The sequence below is a fragment of the Chanodichthys erythropterus genome, chromosome 23 (genome assembly GCF_024489055.1).
Source record: "Chanodichthys erythropterus isolate Z2021 chromosome 23, ASM2448905v1, whole genome shotgun sequence".
Lineage (NCBI taxonomy): Eukaryota > Metazoa > Chordata > Actinopteri > Cypriniformes > Xenocyprididae > Chanodichthys > Chanodichthys erythropterus.
This window is the reverse complement of record NC_090243.1, coordinates 5,596,057-5,615,689: the sequence shown is the minus strand read 5'-3', so window position 1 is coordinate 5,615,689 and position 19,633 is coordinate 5,596,057. Positions and strand designations below refer to the sequence as shown.

At 42.7% G+C, this 19,633-nt stretch overlaps 1 protein-coding gene across 1 annotated transcript in view; it reads left to right on the top strand.

The window, feature by feature from the left end:
• Window positions 1–19,633, top strand: part of cntnap2a (contactin associated protein 2a) — a 301,573-nt gene that overhangs the window by 261,782 nt on the left and 20,158 nt on the right. Inside the window, exon 22 of the mRNA XM_067378732.1 lies at window positions 12,769–12,862. Coding sequence (XP_067234833.1) covers window positions 12,769–12,862 — 94 coding nt within the window. The remainder of the gene's footprint in view (window positions 1–12,768; window positions 12,863–19,633) is intronic.

The following is a 19,633-nucleotide window of genomic DNA, read 5'->3' as shown; positions in this document are numbered from 1 at the left end:
GTGTCAATAATGTCCACTGGATGCCATTTCGATTCTGGGTTGTAGATGTCTTTATAACCCAGTCTGTTGCCAGCAGGAACAGGAAGGGCGATAGTAAACAGCCTTGCCTTCCATGAACTATCCTGCAGGTCATCGCTTCATAAGAGTTTTTGATCTGTCTGGCACTCCATGGTGTCTCAGTAGCTTCCAGAGGGTCCGTCTGTCCATGCTGTCAAATGCCTTCTCATAGTCAATGAAATTGACATGAAGAGGAGAGTTCCACTCCAGCGACTGCTCCAAGATGATATGTAATGTTGCAATCTGATCGATGCATGACCCGCCCTTACAAAAACCAGCCTGTTGGTCTCGGAGTTGGAGGTCTGTTTCATCAATAGAGAGAAGAGCAAGATCAACACAGCCATAACACTTGGAGAAGAGGCGCTAGAGGAAGTGGACAGCTTCCCTTACCTTGGCAGCATAATTGATAAGCATGGGGGGACAGATACAGATGTGAGAACATGAATCTGCAAAGTGAGAGCAGCTTTCCTCCAACTGAAGAATGTATGGCAATCCTCTGAGATAGGCATCAACACCAAGATCAGGGTCTTCAACACCATTGTGAAGCTTATCTTGCTGTATGGAGCGGAGACCTGGAGAACCATCACCACTACAATGAAGAGGATCCAGGTTTTCATCAACATCTGCCTCAGAAGGATCCTCAAGATCCATTTGCCAGACAAGATAAGTAATGAAGAACTGTTGCAACGAATGAAACCTCCAAAGACGCTGGAGGAGAACCCCCAAGGGAGGAGAAAGAGAGGCCGACCAAGAAACACCTGGTAAACCGATCATCTCTTACTACGAGTCCATTTATAGCATCAAATAAACATGAATGAACATGAGAATCAATGTTGTTTCAAAAGCGGAAAGATGTCAATATACACAATTTTTCAAGTTTAACTCCACGAGGTTAATCTTCTAACTCCTGACAGCTTTGTCGGACAAAATGGCGGATTACTTTTAGTCATTATTTGGGTAGCACACATATTCTGAATGTTTTCGGCAGAATTCAAATGAGCCATTTTAATTTAGATTAATCTAGATTAATTCCAAGATTACAGTAATATATATTAGTAGTATATATATAATATATTCACTGTTCAAAATTTTGGGTACATTTATTTGTTCAAAAATAGATTAAATACCATAACATTGTTAAATATTGTTTCAATTTAAAATAATGTAAAGTTTGTACAGTATAAAAATAGTTTTTTCTATGAAGAGCCCACATAAAACACAAAAGCACATTCCAGTATAAATTTGAACAGAAAAGTTAGCATATGGCTGCTGCATGCGTGATTGGTCATGGAAGAATGCGCTCAAAGAGCTCTCCCTTTATGATCTCTAAAAAAACCTGTCAATCATTTTAGTTAATCACTATTTCACAAAGTTCTGTTATTATCAATGAAGCTGTCTACACTGCACAATGAATCATTTATTTACATTGTGTCTACACTTTGTTTGTTATAATGAAAGGATTCGCGAGCATGCAGAATTCAACACTGAACAAAAACTCCAGCCTTTTGAGTGGTGTATGGATTCTAAAACACCTCTGATTGGCCATTGAGTTCAATCAGAGGAATCAACAGATATGTTTGGGATTGGCTACGTGGCTCAACGCCACAAAAACATATTGTAAATAGAAACCTTTGACGCTCCTCAGACCACAAGGGTTCTAAAAGCAATCAGAAGCAGCAGCAGGCAGAGGAAAGGCTAAGCCAATTGCCTAATGCCCAGTCGTACACACACTCCACCTATTCTTGCACCTGTAAATTATTTTTATTTTAATTTAGTTGTTTTTGTTGCTTTTGTGCAGAAGATTAAAACAATTTATTTGTCTTTAGAAATTTTACTTTTAGATATTTCTATTTTGCTGGAATCCTGTGAATCATGTTATTCTCCTACAACCCTTACACACATGAGTGTCTTACCATCCGCACCTGCACTCACCCATCAAATACTGTCCCACAAGAGTGCTGGTCTCTAGATCCCCTCATACCGTTAATGGAACGACACTTGGCTTCTAATCGCTCATATTTGCATTTATCCACTGACATAATTATTGCCAGGATGGACAGTGACAGGAATCATTTTATCACATTAAATGTTCAATTGCAGTTATGAATGTAATAATATTGTTTACATTTAAGTTTTTACTTAAATAAGTGAATATTCTACTACAGACTTGATCACACAGAATATGTATTTTTTAAAACAGGAAAAGATCAAAGATCATATTAAATTATTTTTTTATTTTTTGATGAATCATATTCTGATCTTGCATTTTACATTTTTGTAATGCAGGTTTTGCCCACCTGTGCATTTTTCAGTAGAGAAGAGAGCTCGCTTCAAAAGGAATATGAGATTAGAGACAGTAACAAGAGTCCAGCTGACCTTTCCAGACACCCACGCCTGTGATATTTCTTTTGAATGAAACATCACACCCTTTTTGAATCAGACAGTAAAAGGTCAAAACATAACTAAGAGAACAGCCATGTGGGCAAAGCAAACAGATGTACTTGATCTTTTAGAAGTTATTGAAAAAAAGAAAAAAGAAAAATTCAACCCCAAGGCAAACAGCAGAGCACTCTTTCATTTAGGGATATATTATTCATTTAGATTAATGAATACTTTTGGGGTTTCCACATTCCACAGATCATTCATTTCCAATAGAGAGTAGTACAGGAACTGTGTGTGCTTCCAATCATATGTGTATTCAGAATTTTTGGATCTAATTTGAACTTCTGATGTGTTAAAATATTTTATTTATCACACATTTTTGATTGACATCTCTCCTGTCCCCATGTTGAGAGAAATAAAGTGCAGAGGTGTTGTGTGCACTATGTGAATATGATGTTATTGTAATTCTAGAGTAAATGTGAACATGCATTTACTCAGCTCACTTGCATGAAAACATTCAGTATTCCTCAAAATGAATAAAAACAGTGAAATGCAAGCTCAGAATTTGATGCAAACCTGTAATAATTAGCTATATTAAATTACACCAATATACTTTATGTATTTAATCTCACTTTATTAACCAATATCTTTGCTGCTGACCTTCAATGATCCAATTCAACTGTAATAAGAAAAAAATACTTTAGATTAGATTTAGAAATAAGAGTGTTGTACTTCCTTTTCCTGTATCCTATTTTTCTTTGATCCAGAATGGCAGCACATCTGAAAGGTTTGTTAGAGCAGCGCCCTCTACTGTACAGGCGTAAATATGCATTGCCTTCAGCCTGAGGTTGATTCATTTCACTTTTGGTATGAAAGAGCCTTAACAGTTGCCAAAAATATAATTTTTTGTTGTTGCTGTTGTTATTAAAAAACAAACAAGCCCGGCCCAGGTGAGAAAAAGTAACGCAAAAGTAATGTAATGCATTGATTTTCATAAAAAGTAAATATGTAATGCATATTAGTTACTATTTTTAGGAAGTAAAGCGATATTGTAATGCATTATTTTTAAAAGTAACTTTCCCCAACACTGATTATTTACCTCAAAATTAATATGAGAACCGAGCTGTCATTTTAAAGGGTCATGAAACCCCAAAACACTTTTTTTGAGATGTAAACAGATATGTATAGGCTGCACATCATTGAAAACGTCTCGGTTACGTATGTAACCCTCGTTCCCTGAAGGAGGGAACGGAGACGTACGTCAGTAGTGACCGACGAATTGGGATATCGCTTAGAGAGCCCTATCATCTTCGTGTAAACTAAAACAAGCCAATGGAATTGGCGTGCGATATTTGCATAATGCGCACCGCCCCCGACAGGTGTATATAAATAGGAAGCAGATGCAATCGCACTCTGTTTTTCGCTGAGGAGACAACTGGTGTCCGCACTACAGCGAGGGTACAGAAACTGTGGCGACGGGACGTACGTCTCTGTTCCCTCCTTCAGGGAACGAGGGTTACATACGTAACCGAGACGTTCCCTTTCAGTCGGTCACGTTCGACGTACGTCAGTAGTGACCGACGAATTGGGATCCCAACTAAAGCGCCACAGTTACGAAACCCCTTCCAGTGCCCAGCGCAAGCTCAGCCGCCCATAGCACCGGCTGGCGGTGAAGGGGGCGAGCTTACACTGAGAGAGTCTACTGCTGTCTAACCAATACCCACTAAGTAAACTAGACACACTGGGGAAGCGAACCCGTGAGGGACGCTGCGGAGACCACTACCTACCCAATGGGGGAGTAGTTTACTTGGGAAATACACACATGGACTGGCCCGGGGGGCAGTACGCATATGGAGTCCCTGGGATGGCTCCACCTGGTAGGGGGAGACTCATCTGACAGGTGACAGCAGAGCTGGCTCTGCTAAGGGAAAGACACGGACTCGGCCCGAATGGAGTTTTAAACCGTGGATAATTACACATATGGGACCGCTCACGTAGAGGGGTCACGGCATATGGGCCCCAGCCAACAGACAGCGTCAGCGACGGATGTAGGCCTGGCATCAGACACTCCGCAATGTCCGAGCCGAAGGGGGAGGCGGAGGAACTCGACAGGGTTCGCCAAGCGGGGAACACAACTGGAGTGAAAGTATGCACGTATCCGGCCAGTGGCGGGAATGGCATTGCAAGCCGACACTTAGAGTGGGTACAACACGTCTACCGACTAGTGGATGCGAGTACACGTGAGGATACCGGCTCTACACGTAGGCTATAAAACCTAGCGAACGTGTTTGGTGTCGCCCAGCCCGCAGCTCTACAGATATCTGTCAGCGAGGCGCCATAAGCCAGCGCCCAGGAAGAGGCCACCCCTCTGGTGGAGTGGGCTTTCAACCCGAGCGGGCAAGGCACGCCCTGGGATTCGTACGCCAAGGCGATGGCACCCACTATCCAGTGGGCCATCCTCTGCTTGGAGACAGCCTTTCCCTTCTGCTGGCCTCCGTAACAGATGAAGAGCTGATCAGAGGTCCTGAAGCTTCGCGTTCTGTCCACGTAAACGCGCAGAGCGCGGACGGGACAGAGCAAAGCTAGGGCTGGGTCTGCCTCCTCCGAGGGCAGCGCTTGCAGGTTCACTACCTGATCTCTGAAGGGAGTGGTAGGAACCTTGGGCACGTATCCAGGCCGGGGTCTCAGGATGACGTGAGAATCACCGGGCCCGAATTCTAGGCACGTTTCGTCGACCGAAAATGCATGCAGATCCCCAACCCTCTTCAGGGAAGCCAATGCAACCAGAAGAACCGTCTTAAGAGACATTAGTTTCAGGTCGACTGATTGCAAAGGTTCAAAGGAAGACCCCGGAGAGCTGTGAGAACCAGGGTCAGATCCCAAGAGGGTACGGAGGAAGGGCGAGGAGGATTCAGTCTCCTGGCCCCCCTCAGGAATCTGACGATCAGATCGTGTTTCCCCAGGGACTTACCCTCAACTGCATGGTGATGTGCGGCAATAGCGGCAACATACACCTTGAGGGTGGAGGGAGACAGCCTTCGCTCCAACCCATCTTGCAGAAAGGAAAGCACGGATCCGACCGAACATGATCGGGGGTCCTCTCGGCGAGAGGCGCACCATTCGACGAACAGGTTCCACTTCAACGCATAGAGATTCCTAGTGGAAGGAGCTCTAGCGGAAGTGATGGTGTCTACGACCGCTTGCGGGAGATCACTCAGAACCTCCGCATCCCGTCCAGGGACCACACGTGGAGGTTCCATAGATCGGGACTCGGGTGCCACAGGGTGCCCCGTCTCTGAGTCAGGGGGTCCTTCCTCAGAGGAATCGGCCAGGGAGGTGCTGTCGCGAGGAGAATGAGGTCTGAGAACCAGGTCCGAGTGGGCCAGTACGGAGCCACTAACAGAACCTGCTCCCCGTCCTCCCTGACCTTGCACATGAGTTGTGCGAGAAGGCTCACTGGGGGAAACGCATATTTGCGCAGACCCGGGGGCCAGCTGTGTGCCAGGGCATCCGTGCCGAGCGTGCCGCCGGTCAGGGAATAAAACCACTGGCAGTGGGCAGTTTCCGGGGAGGCAAATCAGCTGGACCGCCTGGGGGTGGAGCCGCCACTCGCCCGCAAGTGGATGCTGCCGTGACAGCTCGTCGGCTGCACAGTTGAGCACACCTGAGACACGAGTGGCCCGAAGGGACCTCAGATCCTTCTGACTCCACAACAAGAGATGGCGGGCGAGTTGCGACATGCGACGGAAGCGTAGACCACCTTGACGGTTGATGTACGCAACGGCCGCAGTGCTGTGTGAGCGGACTAGAACGTGCTTGCCTGACAACAGCTTCTTGAAGCGGGCCAGCGCAAGACGAACCGCTAGCAACTCGAGGCAATTGATATGCCAATGCAGCTGAGGCCCCGTCCAAAGACCTGTCACTGCATGCCCATTGTACGTGGCCCCCCATCCCGTGGCAGAGGCATCTGTGGAGACCACAGCGTGCCTGGACACTCGTTCGAGGGGTACTCCGGCCCACAGGAACGAAGGGTCCAACCACCGGACAAGGGTGCGACGGCAGCTCGGTGTCACGGGGACACGGAGCGTGCCGCACTGCCACGCCCATCTCGGGACCCGGCCGCGGAGCCAGTGTTGAAGCGGTCTCATATGAAGCAATCCGAGCGGCGTTACCGCGGCTGCAGATGCCATATGCCCCAGGAGCCTCTGAAAATCTTTCAGTGGAGCCGCTGTCCTGTGCTTGAGCGAGCTCAGGCAGTTCAACACCGACTGGACGCGCGCCTCGGTGAGACGCGCAGTCCGTGCGACCGAGTCTAGCTCGAGATCGAGACAAGAGATCCTCTACCCGCGGGCGAGTTTGCTCTTGTCCCAGTTGACCTGAAGACCCAACCGGCTGGGAGCTACAACCATGTCGGGTAGGACTTTGTACTGACATGCCCGACCCTCGAACGCAGACCGACCTAGGAAGGGTCTGTGTCGAGGCAGAATCGAGACATGAAAGTACGCGTCCTTCAGGTCTATTGCTGCAAACCAATCCTGGGTAGCCCACCGCCCTTTTTCGGTACAATGAAGTAGGGGCTGTAGAACCCCGACTTCATATCGGCTGGAGGGACCGGCTTGATTGTATCCTTCGCCAGGAGGACAGCAATCTCCACCCGGAGAACAGGCGCACTGTCCAACGACACCGGAGTGAAGTGGATAGCCCTGAAGACCGGGGGACGCCGGGCGAACTGAATCGCATAGCCGAGTCTGATAGTACGAATGAGCCAACTGGACAGGCTGGGGAGCGTGATCCACGCTTCCAGACACTGAGCCAGCGGGACCAAAGGCACCACAGACGCACCGGGGGTGGGGCAGCAAGGCAGAGAGGGACCCGACTCGGACGGCTTGGGGGCGGCCCGGAGTGGGGTCAGACTCTGCGAGGCAGCAGTGTGCATGGGAGACAGCGCACGGGACGCGGTCTGCGCCATCACACTGCTGGCGAATGGGGAGGGAGCTGCCAGCGGCGAGGCGGGGCCTAGCACACTGGCAGACACACCTTGTTGTGACCTGGAGTTTGAGGAAACTGCTCTTTTTGTGAAAAAGTGGGTACCGCTGGACTCCGGAGAGCCAGCGGCGGTGGACAGACAAACACAAATTCCCCCCGGCCCTCCTCCGGGGGTGGGAGAGATGGTGGAAAACTCTCCCGAAGAGCAAGATCCTTCCCCTCCAGGTTGCCCGTCTCAGTGCCGTGTTTTGCTCTTGCGTTTACCACCGGGCTTAGCGGAGACGGGCTGGGCACCACGCCCGCGACCGGCACCCTGCTGTCTGGCTGGTGTAGGCTGCTGCTTTGCCGTCTTAGCAGGGGCGGAGGACGATGCAGGCGGGCGCCCTCGGCGACGAGCGGGCTGAGGCTGAGCCACGGGCGGCTGGGTGGAGGCAGCAGCGGACCGCCGTGGCATGACGTGACTGATAGCCTCAGCCTGCTTCTGTGCAGCGGAGAACTGATGGGCGAAGCTCTCCACCGCGTCGCCGAATAGGCCGAACGGGGACACGGGGGAATTTAGGAACCTTTGCTTATCGGCATCCCGCATATCCGCCAAGGTCAGCCAGATATGGCGTTGCTGGACTACCAAGGTAGACATCGCATGACCAACAGCGCGTGCTGTCACCTTCGTCACCCGGAGGGCGAGGTCGGTGGCAGCGCGCAGCTCCCCCAGCAGCTGTTGGTCAGGACCTTCCTGGGGCATTTCTGACAGCGCTTTTGCCTGGTAGACCTGCAAAAGCGCCATAGAATGCAGGGCAGAGGCAGCCTGCCCACAGGAACTGTAAGCTTTCTCAGTCAGACCGGCTGAGAATTTACAGGCCCGGGACGGGAGACGCGGCTCACCACGCCAGCCAGCGGCCGTTGGACACAGTTGCATCGCAACAGACCGCTCGACTGGCGGGATCCTCGCGTACCCCCTGGCTGCCCCGCCGTCCAGGGAGGTGAAGGCGGACGCGGGGCCAGGCCTCGAACGAACACTATACGGTGTTTGCAGAGACCTGGTCACCTCGTCATGCACTTCCGGGAAGAAAGGCATTGGGGCGGGACGCCCCCAACCCCCCCCCCCCAATTACCAATCATCCAACCGAGATGGGCCGGGACAGGGTGGAGGGTTCCACTCGAGCCCGACACACAAGGCGGCCTGGGAGAGCACAGCCGTCAACTCAGGATCCGACTCGGACCACGCTACCGTCCCGGAGGGTGGCAGCGCGTCCGGGTCTTCCCCCAAGGACTCTGGCTCACCTTCCGCTGCTGTGATCGACATCCGATCCGCTGCCGGCGCACCAAAGGTAACGGCTGGACAGTCCGAAGAGGGCCCAGCGGAAACCAACGCCGGCAGGATGGGTTGCGGTGCTGCTGAGGCGGCAGGGGCCCGAGGAGCGTTTCCACTCGGCGGGGAAGCCCTGACCGTTATCCTCAGGTCACCCTTCCTATACAGCGCCGTACCGTCATTCCGGTTCCCGGGGCCGGAAAAAACGGTCGAACGCGGCATAGGAGAGGGGACCCCCGCTTCCTGAGACTTCAGGAAGGAGAGCCTCGACCTCAGCACCGCGATGGTCATGTTCCCGCAATGGGAACATGAACCATCCACAAAAGCTGCTTCAACGTGCTGAACGCCCAAACACGAGATGCAGCGATTGTGCCCATCAGCAGGGACCAGGGAACGACCGCACCCAGTAACGCACAGACGAAATGACATACTGTCAGGGTTCGTCTGTAAAGCTCTTTTAGAAGGGGAAGTCAACTCACTCGTGCTGAAGCACCCAGGGAGCGACGCGATGTGTCAGGTACACCACTCCCTGAACACACCGAGGAACCGGCCCAAATCGCTACACACACACACTCTTTGTGTTGCTGTGAAAACAGCAGTTTAGAGCTTTTAGCTCAGTTCCTCGGACACTCGCGACCTCGCTGAACGTGCCCTCTTCACCAGCACCGAAAGCTCGCTGCAGATCCTCTTCTGAGGCAGTGTTTTAGAACAAAAACAAACGAAGAAAGGAGTCTTCTAAACAGGACACCAGTGAATGGCTCCGAAGCGAAAGACAGAGTGCGATTGCATCTGCTTCCTATTTATATACACCTGTCGGGGGCGGTGCGCATTATGCAAATATCGCACGCCAATTCCATTGGCTTGTTTTAGTTTACACGAAGATGATAGGGCTCTCTAAGCGATATCCCAATTCGTCGGTCACTACTGACGTACGTCGAACGTGACCGACTGAAAGGGAACACTAAAGGTACTCATTAATGTTATTCATAAGTGAAAAATAGTTATTTTTGCATTTTTCAGAGCGATTTCTGTTTTCTGGTTTGAAAAGCTGAGTCAGAGCAACGTCAAAAAATCTGACGTAATCGTGTACTTTCTGCCCAAGTATGGGCATGGTCGAACGTGCTGACGTAGACCGTTTCGAGCGAGTCTCGACATATATTCATGACATAAAGCTCATTTAATCCAATCACTGCGCTTTAGTATGCATAAGATTATAATTGCGGTATTATGCATGAGAAAGTATCACTTCTCTCGCCTCGGTCTCTTGTCATTCAGAGACATATCGTTGGTGTTCGTTTCCTCAGCGCTACAACACAATGTGTTTTCCTGCCACGCGACCAGAGCAGAGGTTTGTGCGCATGTGGATTGTTTTGCTGTAATCTACCAGCACAAATGGAAAATATGTTCGCATGAGATCGCATTACAGCAGAGAATTCAAATGTCACAAAAGTGATGTTCATTCACCTCTGCCTGCTCTAGCTGCGTTCAAACACGCGAGCCGTAGGCTGTTTCCTTCAGCACAGCAGCACATGTGGTGTTTGTATTTTGCCTGCGATGCGGTCAGAACTGGAGTTTGAATACGAACACATGAAAAATACGATTGTTATGATATACACGTGGAGCGCGCACATATGATTGGTTTCAGCGCGGAGCTTCGCGCTGTGTTTAACAACATTAGCCACGTGGCTCATAGCTCATACAGAATAAAGTATCTGTGTTTAAAGTTTTTATTTCACACATTCTCCTGCACCAAACATTAACCAGCACAGTGTAGTTATGCACACATATTTCATCAAGTTTTTTTTTTTTTTTGCAGTTCAATTTCATTTATTATTTAATCATTCATTTCATTTAACTGTTTTTCAGGGGAAAAACAGTTTTTGCTTTTTCTTTTTCCTTTTATTTATTTATATATATTTTCATACAATTGATTGTTGAATGACATTGACAGGGTGCCATGACTTTGGAGAGCAGCAGCAATTAATGTTTCCCAAAAATGCACCTTTCTGAAACTCGTTTCATAGAATGATTCATGTTTATTAATCCTAACCATACACTCATGCTAGCTTTTCCATCTTTTTATTCCTTTTACTTCTATTTTCTGTATTTGTTAGCTGTGACTCTCTTAAGTTGTTCTCTCAGTGGGGTTGCAGCTATAACTCAGGATTTTCTGTTAGAGCATTGGATGCCCCAGGGGGATCTCTCTATTGCCTCCCAGGCCGAGTGTCCCCTCTCTGGGTGGCTGCGGTGCAGGAGGAACCCTGTCAGATAGGCGGCTTGTTGGATGGAGATTAATTATAGGCTCACAGCAGGACTCATTAGCGCTAGCCGCATCAGAATGGGGCCGCAGCACAACAGGGGACAGTCTCTCTCTCTTTCCGAGTCATCCCTCCATCCCTGCTGCCCATTAGTTTCCAAGGTAAACAGGTTGAAAGCAATTTAATTTGGTCATATTATCCCGTCAACGAAAGGCAACACACCATCCCACATTAGCGGCGGCAGAAACACAAGCCCACAAGGTCTTCTGAGATTCAGAAATGCAATTGGATAAGGTCTGGAGACCACTGGTAGCAATGAAGGAGGGGGGTCCCCTGGTTGATTTACCCAGCAAGTGCACCTGGGAGGCATCTGAATAAACATGATTGCATTTATCAGTCTGCCACATCAGTGGAACAAATTAGAGCTGAAATATGTCAGACAAACGCTATTGTGTTGGAGCCTCTGTTTCTTTCTGTGAGCCTAATTTGTATTCACAGCACTGTGCAGTGATGAGAGCGCCACTTTCACAACACAGAGGAGACTGAGAGAGCAGCCATATCTTCAAGCTCAAAAAAGTAATTTAGCGGAAATAATTCTTTTTAATACTGGAGCTGAGATGCCTCATGCTAATTAGGAGTGCCAGTGAATCAGCAGTAACGGGCTAATTAAAGCTGTCATCAAACTGTGTGTGTGTGTGTGTGTGTGTGTGTGTGTGTGTGTGTGTGTGTGTGTGTGTGTGTGTGTGTGTGTGTGTGTGTGTGTGTGTGTGTGTGTGTGTGCGTGTGGCTGCATTCAACAGTTTCAGCCTTACTGCATATCAGCATGATCTTTGAACTTATATCAAATCAATCCAGGGTTATTATCGTTAACTAAAAGTACTATTAGAAATATTTTTGTTAATTGGATTTTTGTTAAAGGTTGGAGTTGAAGCACTAAAATTACTAAATAAATAAAAAAATAATAAAAACTAAATAATTAAAAATAAAATAAAAATATATATCGTAATTTTATTTGTTCTTTTTTTGTTGTTTGTTTGTTTGTTTAAAAAAAAAGACTAAAGCACCTAAAAGAATTACCAAATATGAAACTAATATTTAAAATGAAAACTGAACATTTAAAAATAAAAGCTAATTCAAAATATTAACAGAAACTGTAATAGTAGATATAAAACTAAAAATATAATACTAAAATTACACTTAATCAAGCTAAATTGTTTGACACTCTGAAGTGTAAATGTATAAATGAAAGTGGCTGTTTATGAATCTATAAATATATCTAAATACACCAACTAATGCTGGTTCGAACCCTAAACTTTTTAAACTCTACATGTACACATGGAAGCTAATGTTGGAAATATAATACTAGTTAAATGAGCTATATTGATTAGAATTTATGATTATAGTATATATTAAAAATCATATCAAGTAAATTATATGTATGAAATTAATATGTGGTACACATTAAAAATGGTATTGAAATAAAATAAATTACAAAGTATATCTTTTTAATATTTTAATATGATTTTATATAGTACATTATGTAAAATGTTTAAATTTTTTTACAAAACATTATTAAAACTGAGTGAATTGTAAAGTATGTAGTGCTTTGATGACTGTATGATCAGTGATTACATTTTTAGCCAGTAGATGGCACCATAGCCCACTATAGGAAAAATGCATGGGAATTTTTGTACTTGACCACCAGCAATAGACATATGCATAAAATCCAGTTTCTGCATCTTTCTGTTTTCATATTTCCTGTCTTTTTTTATATAGCTGGATCATTATCCTCCCGTCACTTACTCCCTGCCTGAAGCCTCAGACACTCAGTTCACCCTGGTCAAGTCGCTCTTTCTGGGTAAAGTCTTTGGTAAGTGCACTCTGTTCCTTTGCAAACCTTCCCTCAGGCTTGAATAAACCTGTAGCCTCAAATCCTCAAAAATTATGTTTTTGTTTGACCTTGTTAATAATACATCATATGTCTGAGTTTGTTTGTGAAACAAGAGCATAGGTTTTAGTTTCCATAGTATCCACAGAATATTTTCTATATTTCTGTCTATCTTTTAACCCTCAGTGTTGCGTCAAGAGTTGAAAAACCCAAACCCTTAGAAAAGTCAAAGGAAATGTGCTATTGTAAGAGAGGTTGGTGCAGACAGGCAGAAATTATATTTAAAAACATCTGAATTGCCTTAGAGCAGCCACTAGGTGGTGCTAATAGATAGATAATTCTGTGGGAATATGATTTTAGTGCATATACTGTTTGGCAGAATATTAATAATTAATTATTTAGAATTACATCTTTATATGTTTTGTTATGCTTGTTCACGTAGAATTGCATTATACTAGTGCAGAAAAGGCATTGCATTTTTATCATAATCTGCTCAGTGAAACAAACGATTGCAGATACCATAACTGTGTACCATAACTGATTTCAGATAATTAGTAGGTTTTAATACAAAATACAGAATCTGTGGATTCACATAGGTAGGATGTGAAGGAAATTATATTCCTGACTTTCAGTGTACTCTTGGGATACAGAAAGTCAGGAATATAATTTCCTTCTGCCAGTCCACAGTGTCCTTGAATGCCCTCTAAAGATGTCAGTGGCTCTAAGACAATCGCATAAAGGTGTTTTACCCAGAGGCATGTAACAGACATGCGCTTTCTTCAATGAATACCGATGAGGCCCCAACCAGACCCCATTATGCTCAATTCAGCTCTGCCTGCTGACACGCCAAAAAGAGTAAAGTGACCTGCTGTTGTTCACAATAGCAGGAGACAGTTCAGTCTGGCAATTACACCCGCAACACAAACACCCAAAACCTTGTGGCGTCATCTACCTGGTTCACTGCATATTTTTTTACATTTTTAATTTGAAAAATGTAATAATAATAGAACAATGGAGAATAAAAAATGTTCAATCTCTCGGCCAAATCTAGTGGACTGTCCATCAGAAAACTTCTGATCTTCCTCCTGTCCGCAGACCCATAATCTCCAGGTTCTATCAGTCATGTCTGTCAGAGGATGCTGTGCCTCTGCATCAATTCATGCTGAAATCATGAGCTGTCTGCCCACTGCCCTACCTGCCTCATCAATGATTTATGGCTGGAGACCCCTTTCACATGAATAAGCCACACTCTTTCAGCTTGTCCTGCTCAAGGCAATGTGTGTGGTTGACCTGCAAACTGTTAAACATGGAATATTTACTTCATCGTATTCAGGAGGATCTGCTACGGTCCCATCATGGCATTGTCATGTAGCTGTGGTCCATCCTCCCAGAATTAGTCCCAAATCATAGTAGATTGAAATCTGTGTTCTAAAGGTGCTCAGATGATATGTTTTTTCTGGTGGATTTTTGACTTTTCAATGGCCAAAGTGAATTTTAAATGCGATAAAAGGGTTTGTAGTAACAAAATGCTATAAATTTGGGTCTTCAGAACTGTCCCACATTTTCAACTATATGTTATTAGACAAAAAAACATAAATATACATGGCACACACTAATATTGGTTAAAAAAATCATATTTGAGCATTCTGGGATTGCCTTTCTCCACAAAGGTTACATGCTGGATTTTATCGAGGCTCAATATTTAGAATTTTTTTTCTGCTGACCAATTAGATTTGACCAATTAGATCTACCTGTTCTGCTGAAAGTTTCACCACAAAAGAATTATATTTTTAGAAGATGCTAGATTCTATTTAGATTCTATTTATTATTAGTCTTTACAAGAAAAATAGCCTGACACATTCTCAGTGATGCTTTCAAGACTCACAAGTCATTTTTGAAGGATAACATAAGAAATAAGTAATAACATCTTGTTGACAGTGTTAGTATCATTGTGACACTAATATAGTTTTATAATCCTTTTTTATAATTTCTGTTTTCATTTTGATTTTAGTTAAAGTTTTAGTCCTTTTTTTGTTTTGCCATTTTTAATTGTTTTTTTTAAATGTCTATATAATTTTATTCCTTTTTATCTTAGTTTTAGTTATTTTATTAACTAAATGAAAATGAGAGATTATGCCTTGACATGAAATAAAATTAGTTGATTTGTTTATTTATGTATTTATTTTTTCTTATTTTTTTTTTTTTCAAGTAACAAATGTTTTTTTTTTTTTTTTATGGTTTTAGTTTCAGATTTAGTTAACTAATAATAACCCTGCTTGGTGACGATCAGCAGAATTTGCAAAAAAATAAAAAATAAATTACAGTACAGTCCAAAAGTTTGGAACCACTAAGATTTTTAATGTTTTTAAAAGAAGTTTCACTGCTCACCAAGGCTACATTTATTTAATAAAAAATACAGTAAAAACAGTAATATTGTGAAATTTTATTACAATTTAAAATAACTGTTTTCTATTTGAATATATTTCACAAAGTAATTTATTCCTGTGAAGCAAAGCTGAATTTTCAGTATCGTTACTCCAGTCTTCAGTGTCACATGATCCTTCAGAAATCATTCTAATATAATTTGCTGCTCAATAAACATTTATGATTATTTTCAATGTTGAAAACAGTTGTGTACTTTTTTTTCAGGATTCCTTGATGAATAGAAAGTTCAAAAGAACAGCATTTATCTGAAATACAAAGCTTCTGTAGCATTATACACTACCGTTCAAAAGTTTGGGGTCAGTAAGAATTTTTTTTTTTTTTTTTTTTTTTTTTTAATAAATTAAAGAAATGAATACTTTTATTCAGCAAGGATGCATTAAATCAATCAAAAGTGGCAGTAAAGACATGTATAATGTTACAAAAGATTAGATTTCAGATAAACACTGTTCTTTTGAACTTTTTATTCATCAAATAATCCTGAAAAAAATATTGTACACAAATATTTTGTACAATTGTACACATTAAATGTTTCTTGAACAGCAGATCAGCATATTAGAATGATTTCTGAAGGATCATGTGACACTGAAGACTGGAGTCATGATGCTGAAAATTCAGCTTTGCATCACAGGAATAAATTACTTTGTGAAATATATTCAAATAGAAAACAGTTATTTTAAATTGTAATAATATTTCACAATATTACTGTTTTTACTGTATTTTTAATTAAATAAATGTAGCCTTGGTGAGCAGACGAAACTTCTTTTAAAAACATTAAAAATCTTAGTGGTTCCAAACTTTTGGACTGTACTGTATGTATATATATATATATATATATATATATATATATATATATATATATATATATATATATATTGCAGAAAACGTGTACATTTGCATACATGTGATACAGACAGATTTTTTTCAAATGTATTCAAATAGCGTAATTATGGAAGCCTAACTTTTGGTACATCCTTGATGTCGGGAAAACCCATAATGCTTTAAACTGCTGGAAATTACTTTCCTGTCGAAATGCATATGAAAACCAAGGATGAATTTAGATCATATCAAACACTTTGAATTAAATGTTCATTCTAAAGAGAGCAAGTGTGTTTCTGGGCAATGAGTATGTGGATGATCTGGCAACCTCAGTCTGTCTTCCCTACATGCTCATAATGAATCAAGACAGCTTGTTATACTAAACAAGAACTGCTGAATGTTGACATGGAGACCTGAAAAAAAAAGATAGTTGTAAACTCCATGAGCGCTGTGACAGGACTTGGCTGTTGACATTTTCCAGTTGCTCAGGTGGTTGTTTTCTCCGAAGGCTGATGCTGGGTAACACTGCAGGGATTCGTGAGTGTCGCAGAGACTGTTTAAGCATCCAGATATAAGTTGCCTGTTCAGTATTCATGAATCTGGCTAATTGAACATTGAGCTGAGTGTGCTATCTGTGTCTCTGGGATGTAATTGTGTTTTAGGGAATCAGAGCAACATTAAGACTGAAAGGGAAGACAAGTATTTGAAACTGCCTGAACACATACAGTGTTTGTCATTGTGTCATTTGTCTTCAGATACTGTATATATGTCAGGGTGATAGTACTGCTGTATTGCTTTTATTATTAAAATTTGTAATAATTAGGGCTGTCAATCATAATATTTATTTATAATTTAATGTCATGTTTTGTAGTTAATGCTTTACATTGATCAAAAGTGACAGTATAACATTTATGTTACAAAAGACATTGCTCTTTTGTACTTTCTATTCATTAAATAATCCTGAAAAAAAATTATCACAAAGTTTCCACAAAGATATTAAACAGCACAACTGTTTTAAACATTGATAATAAGAAGAAATGTTTTTTGAGTAGATTAGAGTAAATCAGCATATTTGAATGATTTCTGAAGGATCAAATTGGAGTAATGATGCTGAAAATTCAGCTTTGCCATCACAGCTATAAATTACATTTTTTTTAAATATATTAAGATAGCAAAAAAATTATATATATATATATATATATATAATATATATATATATATATATATAATAAAAAATAAACGGGACTCATAAACAATGCTTAAAAACTGATGAATCTGCAGGACCTGGAGAATTTTTCTGTAGAACAGAGCTCAGTTTAACTGCTCAGAATAAACAAGGGACTCATGAACAACGTAGATCATCCAGGTAACCACACACAGTATTAAGAACCAATGGTTCACATGCTTTTGAATGGGGCCATTTGAATAAATTCAGCTTTTATGTAAAATATCTAGGACAGTACTAAACCAAAAATAACATGCATTTTGTATGATCTCTCTTATTTTGTTAATTTTTCACATTTTCACAGATTCTGCAAGTGGTTCGCATACTTTTTCTTACAACTGTAAATGTGGTCAGGCAGTGTGTCAGAGGAAATGTGCTGTACTTTGCTGTACTTTGTACATTTGATATGCAGTTGGCAAAGAAGCTGATGATACTGCAGTTTGAGATTTCGAGAAACCACATGCAGTCTCTGTCTCTCTCGCTCTCCATTCCTCCTGTTTTCTTGAGTCAGCCTATTAGTCTTATCAATGCCATTTACTTGACTAGGAGACTGGAGATCTGATCAATCTCCTGGAGACTAGGAGATCTGATCAATACTGAATGTTGCTGTATTAAAGTCCGCTGCAAGCGAATTATTTTGAGCAGAGAAACGATTTAACTTTGATTGAATTTTTATTCGAAATATTATTTTTTAATATTTTTAATGAGTCTTACTGCATAATTCGTAACACTCTACACACATGAATAATATCTTATATCATTCTGCTTTGCCCTGTGTCTATACATATTTTCATCCATTCTGTTTCCATCCATATCACAGCATCATGCAACTGACACCCATCACATCATCACCCACTCAACACACACTAAACTGTGTGAATTTGCAGTAATTGCTGATAAGATAAAGGTAATTAAATGGCCATGTGCTTTATGGCCCCTGGAGACCACATTCGACATTAGTATTCAGCATTTCATCACAGACTCCGCCTCCAGCCGAGCCACGCGGCTGTAACGATCTTCTTAATTCTGTACAGATAAAGCGGTGTGGTTCACCAACCCCACCACGCTATCAGAATTCACCCTCCGTCCTGGTGTAATCTCACAGGCGGCTTTGTCCTGGATGGGTGGAGAGGCTTTTCATCTGAGGGTTCTGAGTGGGCAGCAGGGCTGATGCAGCTGCTCTTTGTTCTCTCTGGGTGGTACTGCACCAGTGCTACACTATAGCACTGAAATTATGAGTAGTGCTTCTCAAACAGAGGGCCTCAGCACACTTTCAAGGGGGCCACAAGATAGCTTACGTTATTTCAAATAAGACAAAACAAGGTTTAAAATAAGCTAAAATAGCTTAAAATGTAATTTTGTAAGCTGAAATAAATGTATTTAACCCTTAAATGCATAACTGCCAATCATTCTTACATATTCGGGTCTTTACCGACCCGGATCTATATCTAACACAGAAGGATCTCTACATGTCGTGATAATATAAAACTCCTCTGACTATAGAGTAACAATTACAAAAGAATAAAATAAAGCTAATTTTGTTATCTTTTGGAGCTTGAAAGGGCTCCGTTTGAGCAGATGCCATCATCACTGTCCTCGTCAGAGCTCATTTCCCAGTAAATTCAGCTACTAATGTGCTATTTTTATGTTTGAGGTCACGAATATGAGCCCATTCGCAATCTCAAACATATTCTCACAACTATAGAATTATCAACATCTTCAAAATCAATATTTTGACAAAAAATAAATACAAAAATAGGCATTCTTTTATAATTTTATGTTTTCTTTTTTCTTGTTATATTCTATATAATGAATTGATTGAGGAATACCAAGAAGGTTGATGTCCAACTTTAAAAAATGAACGAGGAGGAGGAGGTTAGTGAATGACGTCCTGGGTCACTAAAGACCCGAGGTATGCATTTAAGGGTTAATTCATTTTTTTTAACCCATTGCGCAGACCATGGTGTTACAGATCCCTTGTTTCCCTGGACTCCATTTCCCAGTATCCTCCTGTTCTCCACACCTGCACTCACTTCCCTCGTCAGCTCCTCATCGTCACTCATCACCTGCACCTGGACTCTATTGTCAGCACTCCCTATATAATGCACTCACTCCCTGCACTCCTGGTCCGTTCTCTGTTTTGTTAAGGTGTCTGTCTGTTGTTCATTGCCATTGTTTGAAGTAAAGTCTCTATTATCGTGGAAATCCGTATCTGCCTCATCTCTCTACCAGCCACCCGTAACAGAAGAACGGACCTAAACCGACCG